The 24,086-nt window shown below is 44.6% G+C and overlaps 2 protein-coding genes across 3 annotated transcripts; both read left to right on the top strand.

The window, feature by feature from the left end:
• The first annotated feature begins 1,760 nt into the window (after nucleotides 1-1,760).
• LOC127080753 (uncharacterized) lies at nucleotides 1,761-4,514 on the top strand. Its single transcript, XM_051021057.1, has one exon. It carries the CDS (start codon nucleotides 1,761-1,763, stop codon nucleotides 4,512-4,514), a length of 2,754 nt encoding a protein of 917 aa, XP_050877014.1.
• An 11,136-nt stretch (nucleotides 4,515-15,650) lies between these two features.
• LOC127084768 (uncharacterized) lies at nucleotides 15,651-23,882 on the top strand. Of its 2 annotated transcripts, none has more exons than XM_051025271.1 (3): nucleotides 15,651-15,992; nucleotides 19,586-19,651; nucleotides 22,114-23,882. In XM_051025271.1, exon 3 carries the CDS (start codon nucleotides 22,160-22,162, stop codon nucleotides 23,861-23,863), a length of 1,704 nt encoding a protein of 567 aa, XP_050881228.1. In that variant the 5' UTR covers nucleotides 15,651-15,992; nucleotides 19,586-19,651; nucleotides 22,114-22,159; the 3' UTR covers nucleotides 23,864-23,882. The 2 variants fall into 2 exon arrangements, with proteins under 2 accessions (XP_050881228.1, XP_050881227.1); XM_051025270.1 differs by lacking the exon at nucleotides 15,651-15,992 and adding an exon at nucleotides 17,617-17,827.
• Nucleotides 23,883-24,086: the final 204 nt, after the last annotated feature.

The raw sequence follows: 24,086 nt of genomic DNA, 5'->3' as shown, positions 1-24,086 counted from the left end.
TGCATACATTCTTATCATAGATACATCTTTCATTCATACACCATTCCGTTCAATTTTGATTAGTTGTAAGTCTCATGCCATTTTAATTTACCATCCATGATCGTTTGTCATCACAATTCGTTTTAACAAGTAATGTCTTAATGTTTGACTTTTGTTTGGAATATGATTTTTGACTAAATAAATGTAGTTTTTTAGTCTGAGTCATGCTTTTTATTTTTGAGAAATATCATAAAAAGGTTCGATTTCTTTTGGAACTTAGTTTTAATAAAAAAGGGTGATAAAAGTCTTTAAAAAATTGGACCATTTAGTTTGGAATTTACAAAGGGGTGGAGGTTGCATTCAAAATCATGAAGCTACAATTTCTCATACTACATAAATAAATTTTGGTACATACTATAAGTCTCTTAATAGGTGACTTTCACATTTTCCTAAATTTAGACTTATATTAAAATTTGATATTTGGATGTTTGGAAAGTCAATATTATGAGTTAGGTTTGGGTCACATTTTAATTAAGGAATCCATAAGGAATTACAAGTATAGATCAAATTTTTTTCAAGGCATGCATTCACACCCCTAAGCTAAGGGACCTTCATTCATAAGCATTCATATTCATAAATTATTCCATATTTTTTTTAATTTCATTTTAATGGCATTTATTTAATTTTCATTAGAATTTTTTCTATTTACTAATTCACATAAAAAAACATGATCTTCATTCATAAGCATTCACATTCATAAATTATTCCAATTTTTAATTTCATTTTAATGGCATTTATTTAATTTTCATTAGATTTTTTATTTATTTTACCAATTCACAAAAAAAAATAGGATCTTCATTCATAAGCATTCATATTTATAAATTATTCCATTTTAATTTCATTTTAATGACATTTATTTAATTTTCATTAGAATTTTTTTTCTATTTACCAATTCACATAAAAAAAACAAGATCTTCATTTACCATATCATTCATAGATTTGTTTTTCCATAAGTCTTCTATCGTACACTACATGCCCATAATCGACACTTGTTGCATTACATTGAGTGCTTGTAGGTTTAGAGATTTTTGTAATGGAAGATGTTCTGGACTGGGCCATGACACTAGGCACGGTGCGGCCCAACGCTCGCCGAGCCCACGTCCGAACGGCCATGTCCAGGCGACCGCGAGGTCACGTTAGATGAACGACCGTCCGCCCGAAGAACGTCTCCTCGGCCCCGTAAACACGTGTCGGGCGACGAGCGGGTCCCCCTCGTATGATCGCCATCCACTTATTGTCAACCCACGTCGCGGGCACCTAAGTTGTGTCGGGCAGAGCCATAACGGCATCTCGCTTACCACGTCACCCAACTCCCCTATATTATCTCCTTAGAGATAGGGGCAGTTGGACCAGGGGGCAGACCTTGGTCTAGGTCTTAACGCTTCTTACGCGTCCCCTGGCAGCTCCTCCTTGGGCCTAGTTAATCCAGCCCATTAGGAGCCTTGGCCCAGCGCTGGGGGCTCAATATAAATACCCCTTTCATGGCAAAGGGGCAGGTATTCTAACTCACACTCTGATAACCTCATTCTGTACCTTTTCTGACTTAAGCGTTGGAGCACCTTGCAGGTACACCCCCCTCTCATTTCACTATCCGGCCCATTCACCAAGACCGTGGAAGGCCCTCCTGATCAGGTGAGATCAGTGGCGCCGTCTGTGGGAACTAGCTATCCCCATCTTCATCAAACGAGGATCAAAAGCTCATTTATTTCTGTCCTTCCAACATGGCCGGAGAACAACATAGCGATCACAGCCGTCCCCTCGTCAACTACAACATGGACGACGGCCCGCCATCCCATGAAGCGGACGTTCGGGACGGTCATCCATCCACCCCGTCTCCAGAGCCCCAAAACAACGGAGATGCCTCTCACGCCCACAATTTAGGGGCAGAGACATTTCATCCCATTCCCGTTCCCGTTGAAGGAGACGCCGTAATGATTGCCATGGTGAATGCCCTCAATCAAGCCGGTTCTATGCTCCACCAGCAGCACGAACGAATCACGGCCCTCGAAGCCGAACGACAAGAAGCCCGGCCCCAGCCGGTGAGTAGGATACAACAGCGTTCGGAGCCAACGAAGAAGCGAGGACGTCGCTCTCCCGAACCCTACGCCAGCAGGGCACGCACCCGTCGTGACGGTGGTCGAGCGAGAACATCACCAAGGCGCGGGCACAGCCCCGACAACAACGAACTGTCTCCCTTAAGGAGCGATGAGGAAGATTTGCATTGCCCCCTATCTCGGGCAATAATGGAGGCCCCGCTCCCCAAAGGCATGGAGAAACCGCCAAACCTAGCTGTGTACGACGGGACTACAGATCCCGACGATCACGTCGACAACGTCAACGCGATGCTCGACTACCGCAATGATATAACCGGGCACCTCAAATGCCGACTGTTCTCAACGACCCTCAGGAAAGGGGCCATGGCCTGGTACAAAAGCTTGGCCCCTGAGTCCATTACGTCATGGAGAGTCATGAGGTCCATGTTCACCCGGCACTTTACAGCTTCCCGTCGTCACCCCAAGACTGAGGCGACCCTTGAAGCCATAGTGCAGAAGAAGAATGAAACACTGCGCTCATACATCGAGCGATTCAACCAGGAAGCTGTCGAGGTAGATACCACCGAGCACATGAAGAAGTATCTCCTCGAGAGAGGTCTCTTACCCGGCAGTGAACTTAGCAGAGCCGTAGGGATCGAGCCTCCCCGCACCTTAAACGAGCTCCTGCATAAAGCCCAGGCCTACATCAGATACGAGGAAAAGCAGGTGGCACACAATGCCCGCAGCGGACGTAACGCTGGGGAGACCGAGCACTCAAAACGCGATGACACGAGCATTTCCCGTCGCAACGGAGACAAACGAAGAGAAGAAAGACCTCGCGAGCTCCGGGAAGGAAGAGGCCCCGCGGGCAGATATAGCGAGTACACCTTACTGACAGCTCCTCGAGAGCGTATCCTCGCAGAATGTATCAACTCTGAATTTAAGCAGGGCAGGGTCAGGTTCCCAAAACCGTCTGCACCAAAGCCCCACACCGACAAATCAAAGTACTGCCGGTTCCACAGAAGTCACGGGCACGTGACCGAAGACTGCGTCCACCTGAAAGATGCGATTGAAATTTTAATCCAAGAAGGGCACCTGAAGCAGTACACGAGGAAGAACGAAGCTCCCAGACACGACGAGCCAGAGAAGAAGAGACCCCGGGAAAACACACCCCCTGACAACTCTCCCTATCAAGTGGCCCTCTGCGTGTCACGACCGGAAGATTTCTTCCTCCCCGAACCATTGCCCGAGGGCAAGATCACTGCACTCAGCCCCTGGGAAGACTTCCCTACCACACTGGTGATATCAGGAGGAGGGACTAACGGGGAATCCGCGGCCCTCTCCGTCAAACGTAAGTTCGACGAACTCCTACTGACTGCCCCCGAGCAGAAAGCGACATTGACAAAATACCGGGGAAAATCCAACCCAATATCCTTCTTCCTGGAGGAACTCCCGGGCGGATCCCCCAACTCGGCCATCCCACTATTGATAAGAGCAAAGATGGCCCGATTCGACGTACGACGCATCCTGGTCGACGAAGGCAGCTCAGTGGATATCATGTACGTCCACCTCTTCAAGACTCTGAAGCTAGACAAGACCAACTTAGCCCCCTACGTCGGATCAGATCTCCAAGGATTCAACGGAGCAACAACCAGACCGTGGGGATATGTTGAGCTCCTCGTCACCTTCGGCGAACAAGAAACGGCCAGGGAAGTCAAAATCCAATTTCTGGTCGTAGACTGTCCGTCTCTCTACAATTGCATCTTTGGACGCCCGACACTGGCCGAACTCACTGCGGTCCCATCCACCGTCCACCTGAAGATGAAATACTACACCAAATTGGGACGTGTGGTCACCATCCATGGTGACATCGAAGCAGCCCGACGATGCTACGACGCCGCAGTAAAAGGACAGGCCGTAGTCAGCACGAAGAGCAACTGCAACAACAAAAAGCTCAAGACCGAGGATCCTGCCCGAGGAGTCAACGCCATCGACCTCGACTGTCGCATCGGGCTGGACGAGACCGAAGAGGGGAGGTTCCCCAAGGAACGCTCTCTCGAACACCCGGTCCGACCAATCCCCGACGGGGAGTTCGAACTCATTCCTCTTGGGGACGATCCGGAAAGGACGGTGAAGATAGGTAAGGGACTACCCGAGGAAACAAGAGAAGAGCTAGTAGCATGCCTCAAAGAGAACTCCGACCTCTTCGCGTGGAATGCCGCAGAAATGCCCGGGCTGGACCCCGAGATCGCGTGTCATAAGCTAGCTGTAGACCGGGCAGCCAAGCCCATAGCACAGCATAGACGCAAGCAATCGCCCGAAAAGGCAGAGGCTGCCGAGCGAGCTGTAAAAGACCTCTTAGAGGCAAATTTTATTTCTGAAGCCCAGTACACAACCTGGCTCTCTAATGTAGTCCTCGTTAAGAAAAATAATGGAAAATGACGTATGTGTGTTGATTATACTGATCTTAATAGGGCTTGCCCGAAAGATGCTTTCCCCCTCCCTAATATAGACTCGCTCGTTGACAACTCTGCAGGTTTTAAACTCTTGTCCTTCATGGACGCATATAGTGGATACAACCAGATCCCTATGTCGCCCGCAGACAAGAAACACACAGCGTTCATGACCCCAACGGGCAATTACTATTACAACGTGATGCCGTTCGGGCTCAAGAACGCTGGCGCTACATACCAACGCATGATGAACAAAGTCTTCAAGGACGAAATAGGGGACATGCTCGAAGTGTACATGGACGACATGATCGTCAAATCACACGAGGAGATAACCCATGCTCGACACCTTACGAAGGTATTCGAGCAGGCGAGACAGTGTAAAATGAGGTTCAACCCCGAAAAATGCACGTTTGGAGTCCGAGCAGGCAAGTTCCTCGGTTTCTATCTCACCGAAAGAGGGATCGAGGCCAACCCCGACAAATGCCGGGCATTCTCGGAGTTTCCGACCCCGAAAACCAAAAAATCGATCCAGTCACTCAATGGAGTGCTCGCCTCACTCTCCCGTTTCATCGCCAAGTCCGCCCAGCACGCGTTGCCGTTCTTCAGACTCCTTCGCAAAGAGGCTACCTTCGACTGGACCGATGAATGCGAGCAAGCGCTACTCCATCTAAAGAAGGTTCTGTCCCAACCCCCGGTCTTATCACGGCCATCAGAAAAGGAAACCCTATACTTATACCTATCCGTGGCAACCGAGGCCGTCAGCGCCGTTCTAATAAGAGAAACCGACGAAGGCCAAAAGCCCATCTATTTTACGAGTAAAGCACTCCAAGGCCCCGAGCTCCGATATCAGCAAATCGAAAAGGTCGCCCTGGCCCTCATCAACACAGCGAGGAGACTACGATATTACTTCCTCGCACACACGATAAAGGTAAGGACCGACCAGCCAATCAAACAGCTGCTCGGACGTCCGGATATGGCCGGGAGGATGCTCAAATGGTCACTAGAACTCTCCGAATTCGACATACAATACGAAAGTAGGAAAGCCTTGAAAGCTCAGGCACTGGCCGACTTCGTCGCGGAGATGACCCACTGCCCGACCCCAGCAGAAAGCGCCCACAAATGGACGATCTTCGTCGATGGCGCCTCCAGCACGTCAGGCAGCGGGGCCGGGATCATCCTCGAAAATGAAGAAGGGATCCTGATAGAGGTATCATTAGCGCGAGCGTTCCCAACATCGAACAACCAAGCCGAATACGAAGCCTTCCTAGCAGGCCTGAGGTTAGCCGAGGACCTGGGGGCAAAAGAGGTAAAAATATCCACCGACTCCCAGCTCGTGGCCTCACAGGTGCGGGGAGACTACCAAACCAAGAACGACAACCTCCTCGAGTACTTGTCCCTCGTCAAAGAAAAACTTGACAGATTCGAAAAATGGGATGTTCGACACATACCCCGCGAGCACAACACACGGGCAGACGTTCTCTCGAAACTAGCCAGCACGAGGAAAAAGGGTGGGAATAAATCAGTAATCCAAGAAATTCTCCCTCGGCCCAGCATCGACAAGCTACCGCCTCCACTCGAGGTCAACGCTATTGGAGATGCCCACTGTTGGATGACACCCATCTACAATTACCTCACGCGAGACGAACTCCCGGCTGACCCGAAAGAGGCGACCACTGTCAAACGACGCGCATGCTCGTACGTACTCCTCGAAGGCAAACTCTACCGGAGAGGATTCTCCATCCCACTACTCAAATGCGTCGAGGAAGAGAAAGTCCCCGACATACTTGGAGAGCTACACCGGGGAATTAACGCCCAACACCTCGGCGGACGATCGCTCGCACGAAAAGCCCTTCGAGCAGGCTACTACTGGCCGACCATGCAAAACGATTCGAAAGAGCACGTCAAAAGATGTGACAAATGCCAACGACATGCCGACATGCACCTCGCACCCCCGAACGACCTCAAATCACTGTCCTCCCCGTGGCCCTTCGCGTGGTGGGGCATGGACATCCTCGGACCCTTCGTCACCAGATCATATCAGAATAAATACCTCATCGTCGGGGTGGATTACTTCACCAAATGGATCGAGGCGGAGGCACTGGCTAAAATAACCGCGCAGAACATTCTCCGGTTCTTCAAGCGCAACATCCTCGCTCGGTTCGGTATACCCCAGGCACTTGTCACAGACAACGGGACACAATTCACGGACGGAGGATTCCAGGACTTCGTCGCCAGCCTGGGCACCACACAGCATTTCACGTCTGTCGAGCACCCGCAGACGAACGGGCAAGCAGAGGCGGCCAACAGGGTAATCCTACGTGGCCTCAAACGCAGACTCGGTGAGGCAAAGAGGGCATGGGTCGAGGAGCTACATAGCGTGCTATGGGCCTACCGCACGACACCACATTCTACCACCGGGGAAACCCCGTTCCGACTAACGTACGGCACCGAGGCAGTCATCCCGGTGGAGATACGGACGCCAACGAGGAGGACAGAGGAGCCCTTAGACGAGGAAATGAACGATGAAACCCTTAGAGCCGAGCTCGACCTAGTCGAGGAGATACGTTCCGAGGCAGCCCTCAGGGAAACAACCCTCAAACAAAAAATAGCACTACGCCATGACGCGAAAGTCATAAAAAGAGAGTTCCAGGTCGGCACCCTGGTCCTCAGAAGAAACCAGAAAAACCCGAGAGAGGGCAAACTGGCAGCCAACTGGGAAGGCCCTTACCGCGTCCGCGACAAGACGAGCAACGGGGCCTATTACCTAGAAAACCTACAAGGAGAACAACTCGCTCGACCATGGAACGCAGAAAAACTTAGACAATATTACAGCTAAATACACCACGGGGAGACGTGGCAGGTACGACCACGCTCTTCGTCCCCAAAACCCCAGGGAGGAACCACGAGACCCGGGAACGATCCGGGGTCACATGACAAACACAACCCTCCCCGACGGTTGGGATCTTGACCAAGACTCAACGTCGAAGTACCAGAACTGGCAGGGCACCCAGCTCGCGATGGGAGGGCCCAAGCCTCGAGACCAGGGTTCGAACAACGGACCCGGGCTTCGATCCCCACGGGCACAAAAGCCCGACACTTCGTCGGTTCCCTAAACCGAGGAGATCAACAAAGTCGAGTAGAGTACAAGTTCATACAAACAAGTATCAAACACAACGAGCACAATGAATGATGACGAAAATATTCCATACATTAATAACAATAAGTGCGGCCGAGGCCAAGTACGCCCGAAGGCCATATTACAACGCCCGGAGGCCAGAATACATAAGGCGCGCAGGCCATAAAGCAAAGAAAAACAAATACACTAAGACTCCACTCGGAGCACCTCTTCATCCTCTTCTTCGTCTTCCCCCAGCTCCTCCTCCACTTCGAACGGGCAGATAATCTCACCTTCCCGGACGCAGTAGTTGTAGGCCGACCCCGCTGTCACCAACCCAGGGTTCAGAAGCCCGAGCTGCTCGACAGCATTGTCGAAACCCTCTTTGAAGCAGGCCACGAGATCTTGGTTGAGGGTCCGAATATGCCCTAGCAGCTCACCGCGCGAACCAAGAGCGCGTTCCTCCTCGGTCTCATCGGCCAGAGGGCGGACCTTCCCCTCGAGAGCCGCAACCTGAGCCCGTAGGCCAGCATTGTCCTCGGCCAGCTTCTGATGGTCGGCCACCTGCTCTTCCAAGCTCGCCTTAACAGCCGTCAACTGGTCCCTCTCCTTCTCCACCTCCTCCAGCTTCTGGCTCAGCCCTTCCTGCAGCTGATGCTCTTCTTTGTAGTCCGACAGATCTTTGGATAATTTTTCCTTCTCCGTCCGAATCTGCAAAAGAGCATCCTCCAGCGAGGCAGTGGAGACCGAAGTGTCGGTCAAAACCATGGCCGTCTCCATCACCCGGATGACAGCAGCAATATCCCTGGCCAGATCCTTTCTCCGGGCAGCAGCGTCCTGGTCCAGAATAGCCTTGGCCTCAGGCGCGGGCACAGCAATCGACTCCTCGGCCTTGAAGAACGACCGCTCCACGTAGCAGGGAGGTAGAAGATAGCTGCCCGCTCCATTCGGACTTCCTAGAGACGCCCTGGTGAGAGGCCCAGCCGGACGCTTCCGTTTATGAAGGGGGGAAGCCGCTGGCGACGGACTACTATCACGAATGTCGATCGGGTTAGCCCGAGGAGGAGAGGAAGGGATCACGCTCGCCGCCTGCGAGGGACCGACCCCGGCATCGCCAGCAGTCTCCAAGACGCGGGCCACAGTTTTCTTCTTCTTCTTGGACACCCGGTCAGGAGCGTCGACCTGATTCGCTAGCTTCAGCACCCGATCGCGAGCATTGGGCATGGCACCTGCAAACAAATTACACACAAACATTAGCGAGCGAAGTCATAAACAGAAATAGAAAGCTAAACAAAGTCTACCTACTCAATAACGCCAGAGCTTCCTCCTCGGTGTCACACTCGAGCAGAGCCTTCGTATTGATGTAACGCGTCTCGGTGATGGGTTCCCCGGCCTCATCCAGGAAGGGCACGCCCTGTCGATTCGCCCAGAACCCCAAGCTGAAGCTCTGCACGTAGTCGACCAGCTTCTTGTATGCGAGCCTATCCTCCTCGCCGAGCATCGCATACTTGACTCGGTAATGCGCCGTGGAGAGATCGAAATGATCACGCTGCCACCTCAACGGTATCTTCGACATCAGCGTCTCCTCCCCGTTGGGTTTCCGTTGATAGTAGTATAGAGAGTGAAGGGCGGCCCGAGTAATCGGCATCACCACGTACCACCGGTTCTTGAAATGGCGAACAGAATCCTCGTACGTCTTGAACAAACGCACGGGCTGCTTGAAAGAAACCCAACTGTGGCGACCACGGGAACCGGACCTCTGGAGATGGAAAACGTGGAAGAAGAGGGCCCGGGTGCAACCAATGCCGAGGAACTGGCAAACCAACTCGAATGCCCGCATAAATGCGAGAGCATTAGGATGCAGCTGGGACGGCGCCAGCCGGAGCCACTCGAAGACCGACATCTGGAAGGAATTAAAGGGCAGTCTAATCCCCGCCTCACGGAAAGCAAATTCGTACATAGTGAACTGCTTCCCCGGGAAATGATGACAAATGCGGTCTTCTTCCTTGGGGGCGCAGCAATACCAGTTTGGTGGATCCTCCCGGCCTATTGTCTCGACCATAGCGTGAGCAACGACGGCCTCGTCACAGAAGTCGGACCCCTCCTCCAAGGGCTCGTCCGCAACCCAGGAGAAGTCGACCTGCCCGGAAGAGGAGGCATGTTCCGTACCATCTCGGACACCCCCATCCCCGACAGGGAGACGAGCGATTGTCGCATCTTCGGTGGAAGACCCAGAATCTTCCCTCCTCGGTCGTAAACGCCCGGTTGCACCTGAAACGCAGACAGAAAGAGTGAATTCGACGTCATATCAAATCCACCCTTCCACCGCAGGTCAAGTGAAAGGGCGTAGCGGCGACGGACACCAACCGTGCTCAACTCGGTGACACATGCACTCTATAGAGACCGGGCACAAACTTCATACAGCCTATGCAAGTATTGCCCGGCATATGAAATTCATGCCCGGTACAGTACGATCCCAACCCTATTTTCGACTGGTTAATATACACCTACGGTCCACTGCACTATTCCTAAGCTAAACCTAACCACATTTCTACAAAAATAATATGCGTTTGACAGAAACAACAAGGAAAAACAGTGGGTCAAGGTGGAAAACCATACCTGACATAACTAAGTTGAAAGGGTTGCGGTGGTGTCCAAGCGGAAGGCGGTGGTGCGGATAGGAGGACAGGCGGAGACGGCGTTCCAGACGGTTGAGCGAGCAAACGTGAGAGAATATGGAGAACTCCGGTGAACGCGTGAGCAAATAAAGTAGAAATGAAGTTACTCAACCCCTTTTTATAGGGCTAGGCACGTGGACCAACAGGCTAGGTCATCATTGCCTAGCCTGCCTACGCCGTCTTTGCACGCGAAACGAAGCGACGCCACTAATTCTGAGACACGTCTATCAAAAATAAGAAACTGAAAGACCCGAGCACCCGTCCATCTCCTCGACTCGCCAAGACGCCACCTCCCCGCGTCATACCCACGTCTACTACGAGGAAGGTGCAGATCAACCGATCACCTCCATCCCCGACAGTCCCGGGGATCAGTCAGTCATGAATAGGTCTGTTGCGACCTCACCTGTCTAACGATCGAGCTTCCCCATCGTCCCGGGGAACCCTTAGTTGAAACATAAGTCATCTCTCTGGCTCAGAGACTCGACTTGGGGGGCTCCTGTTCTGGACTGGGCCATGACACTAGGCACGGTGCGGCCCAACGCTCGCCGAGCCCACGTCCGAACGGCCATGTCCAGGCGACCGCGAGGTCACGTTAGATGAACGACCGTCCGCCCGAAGAACGTCTCCTCGGCCCCGTAAACACGTGTCGGGCGACGAGCGGGTCCCCCTCGTATGATCGCCATCCACTTATTGTCAACCCACGTCGCGGGCACCTAAGTTGTGTCGGGCAGAGCCATAACGGCATCTCGCTTACCACGTCACCCAACTCCCCTATATTATCTCCTTAGAGATAGGGGCAGTTGGACCAGGGGGCAGACCTTGGTCTAGGTCTTAACGCTTCTTACGCGTCCCCTGGCAGCTCCTCCTTGGGCCTAGTTAATCCAGCCCATTAGGAGCCTTGGCCCAGCGCTGGGGGCTCAATATAAATACCCCTTTCATGGCAAAGGGGCAGGTATTCTAACTCACACTCTGATAACCTCATTCTGTACCTTTTCTGACTTAAGCGTTGGAGCACCTTGCAGGTACACCCCCCTCTCATTTCACTATCCGGCCCATTCACCAAGACCGTGGAAGGCCCTCCTGATCAGGTGAGATCAGAAGATATACCTTTAATTATTTAGAGTTGTATCATGTTATGTTTAACTAAATATTGACAAATTAAATTTTGTTTCACAAATTAAGATATGAATTTTAAAAAACATTTGATAATGATAATCTTTTTTGTTCTACAATTTTTTTTTACAATTTATTTTACATTTTGTTTTACAATTTGTTTCACAATTTTTACTTGGCTTTACAATTTATTCATTTTATTTGAATTCATTTGAATATTTTGTAACATTTATAATCAAATTATTTTTATTTTAGTTTTTTTTAGTTTTTAAAAAAAAATAGTTTTTATGTACATTTTTTTAAGATGTACCAGTCAAAAGCACTTTAAGCTTGTATTTGATTTTCTTTGTTCTTTTATATTCTTGTATTAGAGTGTTTTGAGATGTAGTTAAATATTTGTTTGAAGGGTATGGATGTACTAGGGGCCTGATTTAGTTGAGAGTATTTTATCTGTTGTAACAATTTTCACATAATATTATTCTCTAGTTGTCTATTAACAAAGACCATGGTTTTTTCTCCAGTTTTGGAGTTTCAAAAATGTGTTCATGTGTTGTGATTGAGTTCCTTTTTTTATCAATGTTTTGTTTTGTTTTCTCCTAACAAACGTTTGTTGCTATCAAGCAAAGGAATGACGACAACGGGTCTCCTTGTCTAAGCCCGCAACTCATCTCAAACTCTTTAGTGGGGCTTCCGTTCACCAACACTAAAAACCGAGGCTGATCTTAAGCATTTTAAAATTAATCTTCTCCACATTACAAGAAAGCCTATTTTTTTGCATCATAATATTTATGTAGTTCCAATCTACCGAGTCATATGCTTTTTCAAAGTCCACTTTGAAGATAATCACATTTTTTCCCTTTCTCTTGACTTTCCTCTATCTCGTTTGCGATCGGGATATCTTCTAAAATCTCTACTTCCTACAAATGGTGATTATATGTGTTGTTGGGGTGTAATGGTAATGGTAGGGTATGGTGAGAATATAGGAGTTTGGTAGAATAATCAGAAAATAACTAGAATATTAATATTTTTAATTAATAGAAATAAATAAATATATAAATTTGTGAATTTATATTATAAATGAGTTAATTAATTATATAATTGGGAAAATATGATTTAGTAGAGAAATAAGGGGCAATGAGGATATTTATGAGAATGAGTTGGAGGTAGTAAAAGAAATACCTAAATGGAGAATAAAGTTTTATTTATTAATAAGAGATTGGGTGGAAAATTAAATTTATTATTAAAATGAGTTTAATAATTAAATTAGAAAAATATAATAATGTGAGTTTGGGGTGATAGTATGAATTAAAAGTGTTGAGGGATAACGTGGTAGATAAAAAGAATTATGCAGAAAATCCTATGTATATATTCTAAAAGGTGAGGGGGAGTTATGTTTCATCAAATTCTTATAGAACTTGAGAAAGTGGCAAGATGAGAACCCTAGAGCTAAAAGAGAAGAGGAAAACCATTGGAGAAGAGCTTTCTTGCTGAAATTCTAAGGTAAAGGGGGATGATAGCTTCCAATAGGGCTTATGCATGAGGGATATTGTCATACCCTAAATTTTGCCCCGCCTAAAGGAATTCATTTATATTTCAAGCATTTGTATTTATCAATTTGCATCAACTCATTGACATAAATTTATTAAGTGTTTCAGTTGCAATATGTCCCATGATCATTTCATCGGGTTAAGATCCCATTTCCATGCATAGGTCAGAATTCATTAATCAAGGAGAAATTGGTTTTGCTTGTGTCGCTTTGTTAAGACCAGTGCATACATTCTTATCATAGATACATCTTTCATTCATACACCATTCCGTTCAATTTTGATTAGTTGTAAGTCTCATGCCATTTTAATTTACCATCCATGATCGTTTGTCATCACAATTCGTTTTAACAAGTAATGTCTTAATGTTTGACTTTTGTTTGGAATATGATTTTTGACTAAATAAATGTAGTTTTTTAGTCTGAGTCATGCTTTTTATTTTTGAGAAATATCATAAAAAGGTTCGATTTCTTTTGGAACTTAGTTTTAATAAAAAAGGGTGATAAAAGTCTCTAAAAAATTGGACCATTTAGTTTGGAATTTACAAAGGGGTAGAGGTTTGCATTCAAAATCATGAAGCTACAATTTCTCATACTACATAAATAAATTTTGGTACATACTATAAGTCTCTTAATAGGTGACTTTCACATTTTCCTAAATTTAGACTTATGTTAAAATTTGATATTTGGATGTTTGGAAAGTCAATATTATGAGTTAGGTTTGGGTCACATTTTAATTAAGGAATCCATAAGGAATTACAAGTATAGATCAAATTTTTTTCAAGGCATGCATTCACACCCCTAAGCTAAGGGACCTTCATTCATAAGCATTCATATTCATAAATTATTCCATATTTTTTTTAATTTCATTTTAATGGCATTTATTTAATTTTCATTAGAATTTTTTCTATTTACTAATTCACATAAAAAAACATGATCTTCATTCATAAGCATTCACATTCATAAATTATTCCAATTTTTAATTTCATTTTAATGGCATTTATTTAACTTTCATTAGATTTTTTATTTATTTTACCAATTCACAAAAAAAAAAATAGGATCTTCATTCATAAGCATTCATATTTATAAATTATTCCATTTTAATTTCATTTTAATGACATTTATTTAATTTTCATTAGAATTTTTTTTCTATTTACCAATTCACATAAAAATAATAAGATCTTCATTTACCATATTGTAACACCTCAAAATTTGCCCTCCTCTCTTGGGACTAGCATTAACATATTGCATTACATTTTTAGGTCATTAGGCATTGCATATTGCATATCATGTGGTTACATTGTGCAAGCTATCCTCTCAAGTCTTGATCAGAAGATGAGGAAGTCAAAGTGCAAGCCTAGGGGTTTTACTGATTGATCACTGGCCATCTGAGGATTGGGCCGTGAATTAGGGTTTCATGATTCTCAAGGGTATTGGTCTTCATATTGATTGAATTGATACATCATCATCATGGTTGGATGTCATCAGAAGATTGAAGAAGATTCCTTGAGATTAGGGTTTTGACCACAGGTCAACCCTAATCAGCTGTATTGGGCCAATCAGGGCTGGATCAGGAGATGAGGTTTCTGATGGTTATGAGTTTCATTTTGTGATTATATGGTGATTATTGAGGCTAGGGTGTCACCCTTGAGCCATTTCAGTTGGAGATTGGGGTTCAAATTGATCTATGCATTGCCAGATTCATCTGTCAGATGAAAAGTCAACTGTGGTCAACTGTACATGATCTGGTGAATTTGGAGGTGGAAATGAGTTAGACACACTTCATTCATGTTGGAACAAGTGTTAAATGACATCTCAAAGCTTAAAATTGAAGAAAATCAGGTCAGGACAAAAACTGCCAAAAATAGCAAGTGACTTGTAACTGAAGTTTCCAAAAATGGAAAGTTTTTGACCTTAAAAACAGATGTCCAAGGAAGCTTCAAATGAAAAATTGTTCAACATGACAGATGTAGATCTTGTTCTCACCTTTCCAAAAAGTCCAAGAACTTGAAAATCCAATGTATGGTTTGCAAGATATGGCTCATTGAATTTCAGAAAAGACCGTAATCAGGAGGCCATAACTACCACATACTTTGTCCAAATTGCAAGTTCTTTATATGCACAAACTCCATTTGACATGTACTTTGAGGGTGCATCATTGGATTTTCCCAAAAATGGCCAAGGCAAAAAGTCACTTTTCAACTGGACAGCTGAATTGGACCAGGGGCAAAATCGTCCAAATGTCAAAATAATTGGAATTTTTGAATGGGATTTTTTCCAACACCTCAGGAATGGCATTTTAAGTGTGTTTGAATATTCATTTCATGGCTAGGGCTTATAATTTGGAATGTGGTTTGAAAAGTGGAATGGTTAAAAATGGACAAATGCATCCACATGGTGATTTTGAGATTTACACAACCAATGAGCATGGGGCAAGTTTCTACAGCTCACATATGATAATTGGAAGGTGTATGTGCTGTCAAAACAGGTGGCATTGGCTGTTACATGGAAATTCCATTTTTGCCCTTTCTTACAAATAACCATTTACACTAACATTCCAATTTCACTTAACAATGCATTTGGCTAATTAAGTGGATTAATCTTGGTTTAAGAACACATATATAATCTTAATCTCCTTCTAATCATAACAGAATCACAATCACCAAGAATTCAGATCTAAAAACCTCTCACATTCTCTCAAGAACACTCAAGAACACTCAAGAACACATCACACCAAAATCCAAAGAACTTCTTCATTTCTTCATCAATTTCGAAGATTCTTTTTGTGTTGATCTTCATTCCTCTCATACTCCAACTGTTTTGGCAAGGCAAGATCAAAGGAGCTCCAAAACACGACTGTCCAAGTTTGCTCCATCAATGGTGAATCAAGCTTTTGTGCATTAGAAGCAACCTAAATCGAACCTGATCATATCATTCAACTTCTTGGAGCATATGCTGCATCTGTTTTGGTAAAGGAAGTGCAAACATCTTCAAATTCATCACTGTCTTCGAATCGAGGTAACTTTTCGAATCTCATGGATTAGTGAATTGTTATGTGCGTTTGAAAGTATGTTTGATGTAGAATGCAATGATGCTTGTAGTTTTAGGAATGGATAATCATAGGTTGAGATATCGCGATTTGAAACTTTGAAGTGAAAACCTAAAATGCTCGATCCAGAAAACTTAGAGACAGTTAGACAAAATCATGATGATATTCGTACTCTACGTGTTAAGACCTTTCCAACGGTTATTAATTTGTGAGATTCGGTTGAGAAATGAGCAAAGTCGAAGCTGCCGGTGATGAACGTAATGCCGCGCGGTGAAGAAGACGAGCCTGGGAATTTTTTCCTGTTTGATTCACGTTTCAGGCTTTTCCAAATTCAAAACATGTTACCGCGTTACTGTTCACGTAATTACAAATACTGCCATTAACACATCTAATTAATTAATGTATATTCTAAATGAATTATTAAAAATCATTAACACATTGAAAAAATCATAAAAAATTGTAGAAAATTCATAAAAATGTGAGGATTTTTTCTATGACTTTGTTGATGAGTGTAGGATTTTTTTGACCTATTGGTCAAAGTTGTGCTTGGTAGGATTTTCAATTGACCTAGGGTTTTCCATTGTATGTCCATTTTTGACACATGTTTGTAATTTGATCATGAAATACTCATATCATAAAATAAATGGCTGAAAATTTTTGTGGTGGTTCTTGACTCATTGAGGATTATTTATATGTAAATTTCATGAATTTTTGATACCTGGTTAGAGAGCAGCAAATTCTGGAACTTAGGTGTGACAATTTGTGTCACATCTCTTGATGTCAACTTGTTGAATTTAATTGGATAACCTATGCATGTTAGAATTGAATGAAATTTTGCATGATGACTTGTTGACATATTAGGATGCTTGATGAATTTTTGTAGAATTTTTCACTGTATTTTCAGTTTAATCTTGATTTTTCATTTCTGGTTGTTGAAATTGCAAGCTCATGTGATACATGTTGGTAGATTGATTGGGAAATCCTCATATTGTATTGTATGGCCATGAAATTTGATATGCATGAACTAGACACATTGTGTGACATCCCTGTTTTGGTCTCATCCATTTCTTTTTAGTTTCCAATGAGATATGAATTTTTGAAGTGGATGTATGCATTGATGGTGTGAATTGGAGCATGAAATTGTGTCTGTTTTTGTTGATTTTCATTGACATGGTTCCATTTTCCCAATTGAGCTCAAATTTGACATGGTAGACCTTGATTGCCCCCTGTTTAGGTGTATTTAATTTGAGATTTTTTTGGTGTGTCTTGGTATGGATTTGAATGCAATACTTCTGTTTGTATGTTTGACGCTTCATTTGAACCAATATGGATTGTTTTGTGCATGAATTGAACTTGATGGATGATATAAACATGAGACCAAGGATGTTTGCTCTTGTTTGATGTTAATTTGATGTTGGATGGTGGATACCTTGCTGTTTTAACTTTTTTCTTGCTTTGGGACCCTAGGCTTGGCCTAGTGGTCTAGTTACTAATATTTGCTTGGTTTTTCAGGATCAAAAGCATAATGTACATGGAGCTTCATTTCTTCATCAATTTCGAAGATTCTTTTTGTGTTGATCTTCATTCCTCTCATACTCCAACTGTTTTGGCAAGGCAAGATCAAAGGAGCTCCAAAACACGACTGTCCAAGTTTGCTCCATCAATGGTGAATCAAGCTTTTGTGCATTAGAAGCAACCTAAATCGAACCTGATCATATCATTCAACTTCTTGGAGCATATGCTGCATCTGTTTTGGTAAAGGAAGTGCAAACATCTTCAAATTCATCACTGTCTTCGAATCGAGGTAACTTTTCGAATCTCATGGATTAGTGAATTGTTATGTGCGTTTGAAAGTATGTTTGATGTAGAATGCAATGATGCTTGTAGTTTTAGGAATGGATAATCATAGGTTGAGATATCGCGATTTGAAACTTTGAAGTGAAAACCTAAAATGCTCGATCCAGAAAACTTAGAGACAGTTAGACAAAATCATGATGATATTCGTACTCTACGTGTTAAGACCTTTCCAACGGTTATTAATTTGTGAGATTCGGTTGAGAAATGAGCAAAGTCGAAGCTGCCGGTGATGAACGTAATGCCGCGCGGTGAAGAAGACGAGCCTGGGAATTTTTTCCTGTTTGATTCACGTTTCAGGCTTTTCCAAATTCAAAACATGTTACCGCGTTACTGTTCACGTAATTACAAATACTGCCATTAACACATCTAATTAATTAATGTATATTCTAAATGAATTATTAAAAATCATTAACACATTGAAAAAATCATAAAAAATTGTAGAAAATTCATAAAAATGTGAGGATTTTTTCTATGACTTTGTTGATGAGTGTAGGATTTTTTTGACCTATTGGTCAAAGTTGTGCTTGGTAGGATTTTCAATTGACCTAGGGTTTTCCATTGTATGTCCATTTTTGACACATGTTTGTAATTTGATCATGAAATACTCATATCATAAAATAAATGGCTGAAAATTTTTGTGGTGGTTCTTGACTCATTGAGGATTATTTATATGTAAATTTCATGAATTTTTGATACCTGGTTAGAGAGCAGCAAATTCTGGAACTTAGGTGTGACAATTTGTGTCACACCTCTTGATGTCAACTTGTTGAATTTAATTGGATAACCTATGCATGTTAGAATTGAATGAAATTTTGCATGATGACTTGTTGACATATTAGGATGCTTGATGAATTTTTGTAGAATTTTTCACTGTATTTTCAATTTAATCTTGATTTTTCATTTCTGGTTGTTGAAATTGCAAGCTCATGTGATACATGTTGGTAGATTGATTGGGAAATCCTCATATTGTATTGTATGGCCATGAAATTTGATATGCATGAACTAGACACATTGTGTGACATCCCTGTTTTGGTCTCATCCATTTATTTTTAGTTTCCAATGAGATATGAATTTTTGAAGTGGATGTATGCATTGATGGTGTGAATTGGAGCATGAAATTGTGTCTGTTTTTGTTGATTTTCATTGACATGGTTCCATTTGCCCAATTGAGCTCAAATTTGACATGGTAGACCTTGATTGCCCCCTGTTTAGGTGTATTTAATTTGAGATTTTTTTGGTGTGTCTTGGTATGGATTTGAATGCAATACTTCTGTTTGTATGTTTGACGCTTCATTTGAACCAATATGGATTGTTTTGTGCATGAATTGAACTTGATGGATGATATAAACATGAGACCAAGGATGTTTGCTCTTGTTTGATGTTAATTTGATGTTGGATGGTGGATACCTTGCTGTTTTAACTTTTTTCTTGCTTTGGGACCCTAGGCTTGGCCTAGTGGTCTAGTTACTAATATTTGCTTGGTTTTTCAGGATCAAAAGCATAATGTACATGGAGAATGATACAAGTTGATTTTAATTGATGTTGTGGATGTTTGTACACTAACATAACATTGTTTTGTAGGTGTTGGAGCTTGGGCTTAAGCCTTGAGCTTGCCTTGTGTTGTGCATAGTTTGTTTAAACTGGTTAACTGTTTGTTGTTTATGGTTTGTCTGATTGAATACTGACTGAGTTTGATTGTTTCCAGGTACTTTAGTTGCTCAGTTCCTTGTGAACTTTTTGCTTTGCTTTGCTTAAGCAACTTGCATTTGAGGTATAACCTTCTTACTTCATGTAGTCTGGAGACCCGGCTGTTACCGGGCCGGGCAAATTGTCTGAAGTCCTCCTTAAGAGGCAATGCTTGTGTATGTTTATTTTTAAGCCAAGCAGGAAAAGTCCTTCAAAGAAGGCAATTGGTGGAAGGTAGGGACAAGCAGTCTGTCCCCCACTATTCAGTGAGTCTTCTCCTTGCTCCCATTACATGGTTGTAGCATTGAGATCAAAAGCCCAAGATCCTGTGCAGTGCACATTGAGTCAGAGTCATCGAGTATAGAAGGGTTCCCCCATTCTGGACCCATGCTCATTTGTCAGCTCTCCCTGGTTAGGGATAAGAGCTGTGAGGTCTGATCCTCATTTCGCCTTTTCATCTGCTTCACCTTAGCCTCGTAATGGCAAGGTTAAGAGCGAACACAGCCCGTACAGACGACTTGCTGAGGCAGTCAAACCTATTGTGTGAGCCCCTTGTTTTGGCTATAGTGCGTGCTCTGTGAATATCTGATTGACATGTTTGATTGAGATGCCTGTTCTCATTTGATGTATGATATGATTGTATGCTTGTGTGCTAGCTTCTTTCCTGGTTAGGTTAGTTTGCTTATGCAAGTAGGATAGAAAACCGAACTTAGGGTTAACGATGCATGACAACATTAGGCTCGAGTCTCAGCTCCCTAGTTGTGTATCTTTCCCCGGTTTCTGGGTAGCAATTTAGTCCCTTTCAGGGGAACTACATCGCCCTGATCCTCGTGCCAGACGAGGTATGTAGGCAGGTGGTCGTGCGAGACCACTCCGGGCAACCTTTTTCTTTTTTGCGTGTGTTTACTTGCTATCTGGTTGTATGTTTGGGTTCGGATGCCGACGTAAGCCCAGTGATTGGCTGTCGGGCTCCACGTTTGCCCTTTCGAGTGTGTTTTGGTTCGGATGCCGACGTAAGCCCAGTAATTGGCTGTCGGGCTCCACGTTTGCCCTTTTGAGTGTGTTTTGGTTCGGATGCCGACGTAATTCCATCCAGTGGTTGTCGGGCTCCATGTTTGCCACCCTTGCTTGTTTGTATGTTTTGTGTTGTTTGGCGTGCGTAAGCCGAACTACAGAGGCTCTGATTCTTGTTCCAGACAAGATATGTAGGCATAAGGTGCGATACCTTATCGAGCTCCCGTTTCTCCTAACCCCACCTGCGTTCCCCGTGTGTGTGTGTGATGTTTAGCAACCTTTTCTTTTCTTAGAACGTGGATCCCTAGGAGTACCTAGGACGTGAGGGGTGCTAATACCTTCCCCTCGCGTAACCGACTCCCGAACCCATTCTCTTTGGTCGCGAGACCACGTCTTTCCAGGTTTCTCTGAGCGTTTCCTTTCCCTATCTTGGGATAAATAACGTTTAGTGGCGGCTCTGTGTGTTTTTTTATTTTTAGGCTCGCCGGTTGTTTTTTCGCAGGATGCGACAGCTGGCGACTCTGCTGGGGACTAGCAACTGGATGTAGACCTATGCTGGTCCATCGTCCCTAAGCGAGTCCTTCCTAGCGTTCTAGGATTGGTTTTGGTTGCTTGTATTGTTTATTTATTGCATTTATTATTCTAACCCATGTATATACTTGCATTAATACGTGCATGCATCATTACTGTCATGTTGCCATCTTCCTCTGCAGGTGGTTCTGTTACTTTGGGGTGGGTGTTCTGAGTGGGGCTAAAACCCAGGCCCGAGTATACACCTAGGATTAGCGTGGTCTCACGTCGCTCATGTGTCGGTTGGGCATATTGTTGCGACGTGACATACCACAAGTCGGACGAGGTTCATCTGAGAAGTGCTCTTCCAGTGGGGTTCTCCACTTTGGTTGGGTTATCTCTTTTGGGCTGTTGACTCTGGTGACCGATCATTTCTCGGATCTTTGGTTTAGACGATCTTAAGGGAGCTACAATGGCACACCCGCAAGGGCAAACCCATTGAGTATCTCCGCCCGATCGTTGAGACTATTATCCGCCTTAGGGTGACCTGTTTAGAATTTACCTGTGAGGGGAGGGTGATTGTTCGGATGCATAATCAGATGGTGACCTTTTGAGCTGTGATTCAGAGACATATTTATGAGTCGGATTTATGGTTATTTGTTGCCGTGACGCCGGAGTGCTGTCTGTGATTTATCAGTGGGGATCCGTTTATTTCGGATTCCCCGGGCCGAGATATTTATCAGTGGGGACCCGTTTATTTCGGATTCCCTGGGCCGATTCAGATGGTGATGGTGTGTCTGATCAGAGACCAGTGGTGATGATGATGTATCTGTCTTCCGTTTATTTCGGAACCCGTGGGTCAGAATTGTGATTGTGTATTCCTCAGATGGTTATGATCAGTTCAGAGCCCAGATTCAGTGCAGATGACCAGATGGCTTGGAGGATGGCAACGCATTGCATTCATTCATCAGCATCATTGCATCTTGCATTAATTACATCTAACACATGTTTACCCATATGCAGGGACCCTTTGGATCGAGATCTTGGCTGAGAGACTTTCTATTCAGAGATGAGAAGACCCGGCTTGAAGGATGATGTTGCTTACAGTTTCTTTGACCCGGATATCAGTGTGCTGAAGGATATGATAGCGTTGATCACTCCTGACCATGTGGGGTTGTTTCGTGAGGTGTATGGGGGTATTCTGAAGACAGTTTTCAGGCTCATGGATAGAGACAGGAGTGCCATCCATACTCTACTTCAGTTTTACGATCCTGAGCTGAGGTGTTTCGTCTTCCCAGATTACGTGCTAGGGCCGATGTTGGAAGATTATGCTGATATTTTGAATATCCAGATCAGGGATCAGGTTCCTTTCCGTGTTACTAAGGAAGAACCTGATATTGGTGGGATTTCTCGTGCCTTCTATCTGAGTCCAGAGGTTGTGAAGGGTAATCTGAAGGAGAAGGGTAAGTTGCCTGGTTTTCATCTGAGTTTCCTAGAGGCTAAGGCTAAAGAGCAGTCAGAATTGGGGAATTGGGAAGCTGTCTGTGCTCTGGTTGCGGCGAGCATTTATGGGATCATTCTGTTTCCGAACCAGAAGAACTTTGTGGATATCAATGCCATCCGCTTGTTTATTCGAAGGAATCCTATCCCTACATTGATTGGAGATGTCTATTATTCGGTTCATAACCGGAATGAGAAGAGGCGTGGGGGTCTGATTCGATGCTGTGCGCAGTTATTGGTCAAGTGGTTTATGGGTTACTTGCCATCCAAGGGTGCTTTTGTTCTTCTGGGTCAGAATGTTAATTGGGCGACCAAACTGATGGGTTTGAGGGCTAAGGACATAGATTGGACTCACAGCAGCGGGGTTGGCCAAGATTTTATTTGCAGTTGCAGGGGTTTTCCCAATGTGCCACTTATAGGGGTGCAGGGTTGCATTAATTATAACCCGACACTTCTTAAGAGGCAGATGGGATTCGCTATGGAGCTTCCACCATACAAGAGTGATGTTCAGGAATCTGTGTACTTCCCGGTTGAGGGTAATCAGGATAGGGTGAAGCAGATATCCGATGCATGGCGCAGTATTCAAAGGAAAGGCAAGGCTTCTTGGGGTAGGGCTAACAACAGATCTTTTCCTCCATTCGATGATTGGCTCAGAAAGAGAGTGGAGCTTACTTGTCTACCGTTTCCTATGGTCGATCCGTGGTATCCGTTGGTTGAGGAGACTCCTTCTACTGTCAGTATGGATGAGTTCTTAGAGATGAAGCGGGAACGAGATCAGCTGCTTGCAGAGAAGACGGAATTGGAGATGAATGTTGCTCGGGTTCAGAGAGCCAATCAGGAGCTCAAAGCAAAGATGGAAGATCAAGACAAGCGGCATGCCCTGAATGCAAAGCGCTTCGAGATGGATACCGCCTACTATGGGAAGGTTAGTCAGGCTTTGGCATCTTCAGCAAAGGAGCATGATATCACTAAGGAGAAGCTGTTCAAAGCATCAAATGTGATAGAAGATGAGAAGAGGAGGCAAATCCTAGTCAGGGATCAGAGGGATGAGAGAGCCAGAGTCCTCGCTGCAGAGTGGGAGGCGGAGAAAGCAAAGATCAGGGCCGAGAGAGATCATTACATGGCAGAGAGAGACCACTACTTCAGACAGATGAAGATTCATCAGAAGGAAGTTGGAAGACTACAGCAGGAGAACATAGAGCTCAGGTTCGCCGCAGAGTTCGCAAGGATGGAAGGCGAGATAGGGCCATCTGCGGGACCCTCATCCAGTTAGATCTTTCTTTTGTTGTGAATTACCGTCAGGCTTATTGACGGAATTCACTTGCCTGTATTTCTTTCCTATTCTGGAGGATTGTATTTGATTTTATCTGGTTGATGTATGACTATGACACTGTTTGTGCACTCTTTGGTTATGTGATGGTTATTTTCAGTCAGTGATTAATCTTCAAGCTTTATTTGCTTTGCCGTATGCACTCACACAGGCACACACATGGTTG

Source organism: Lathyrus oleraceus, chromosome 5 (genome assembly GCF_024323335.1).
Source record: "Lathyrus oleraceus cultivar Zhongwan6 chromosome 5, CAAS_Psat_ZW6_1.0, whole genome shotgun sequence".
Classification (NCBI taxonomy): domain Eukaryota; kingdom Viridiplantae; phylum Streptophyta; class Magnoliopsida; order Fabales; family Fabaceae; genus Lathyrus; species Lathyrus oleraceus.
Note: the sequence above shows the minus strand (reverse complement) of the source record. Positions and strands in the feature narration are given on the sequence as shown.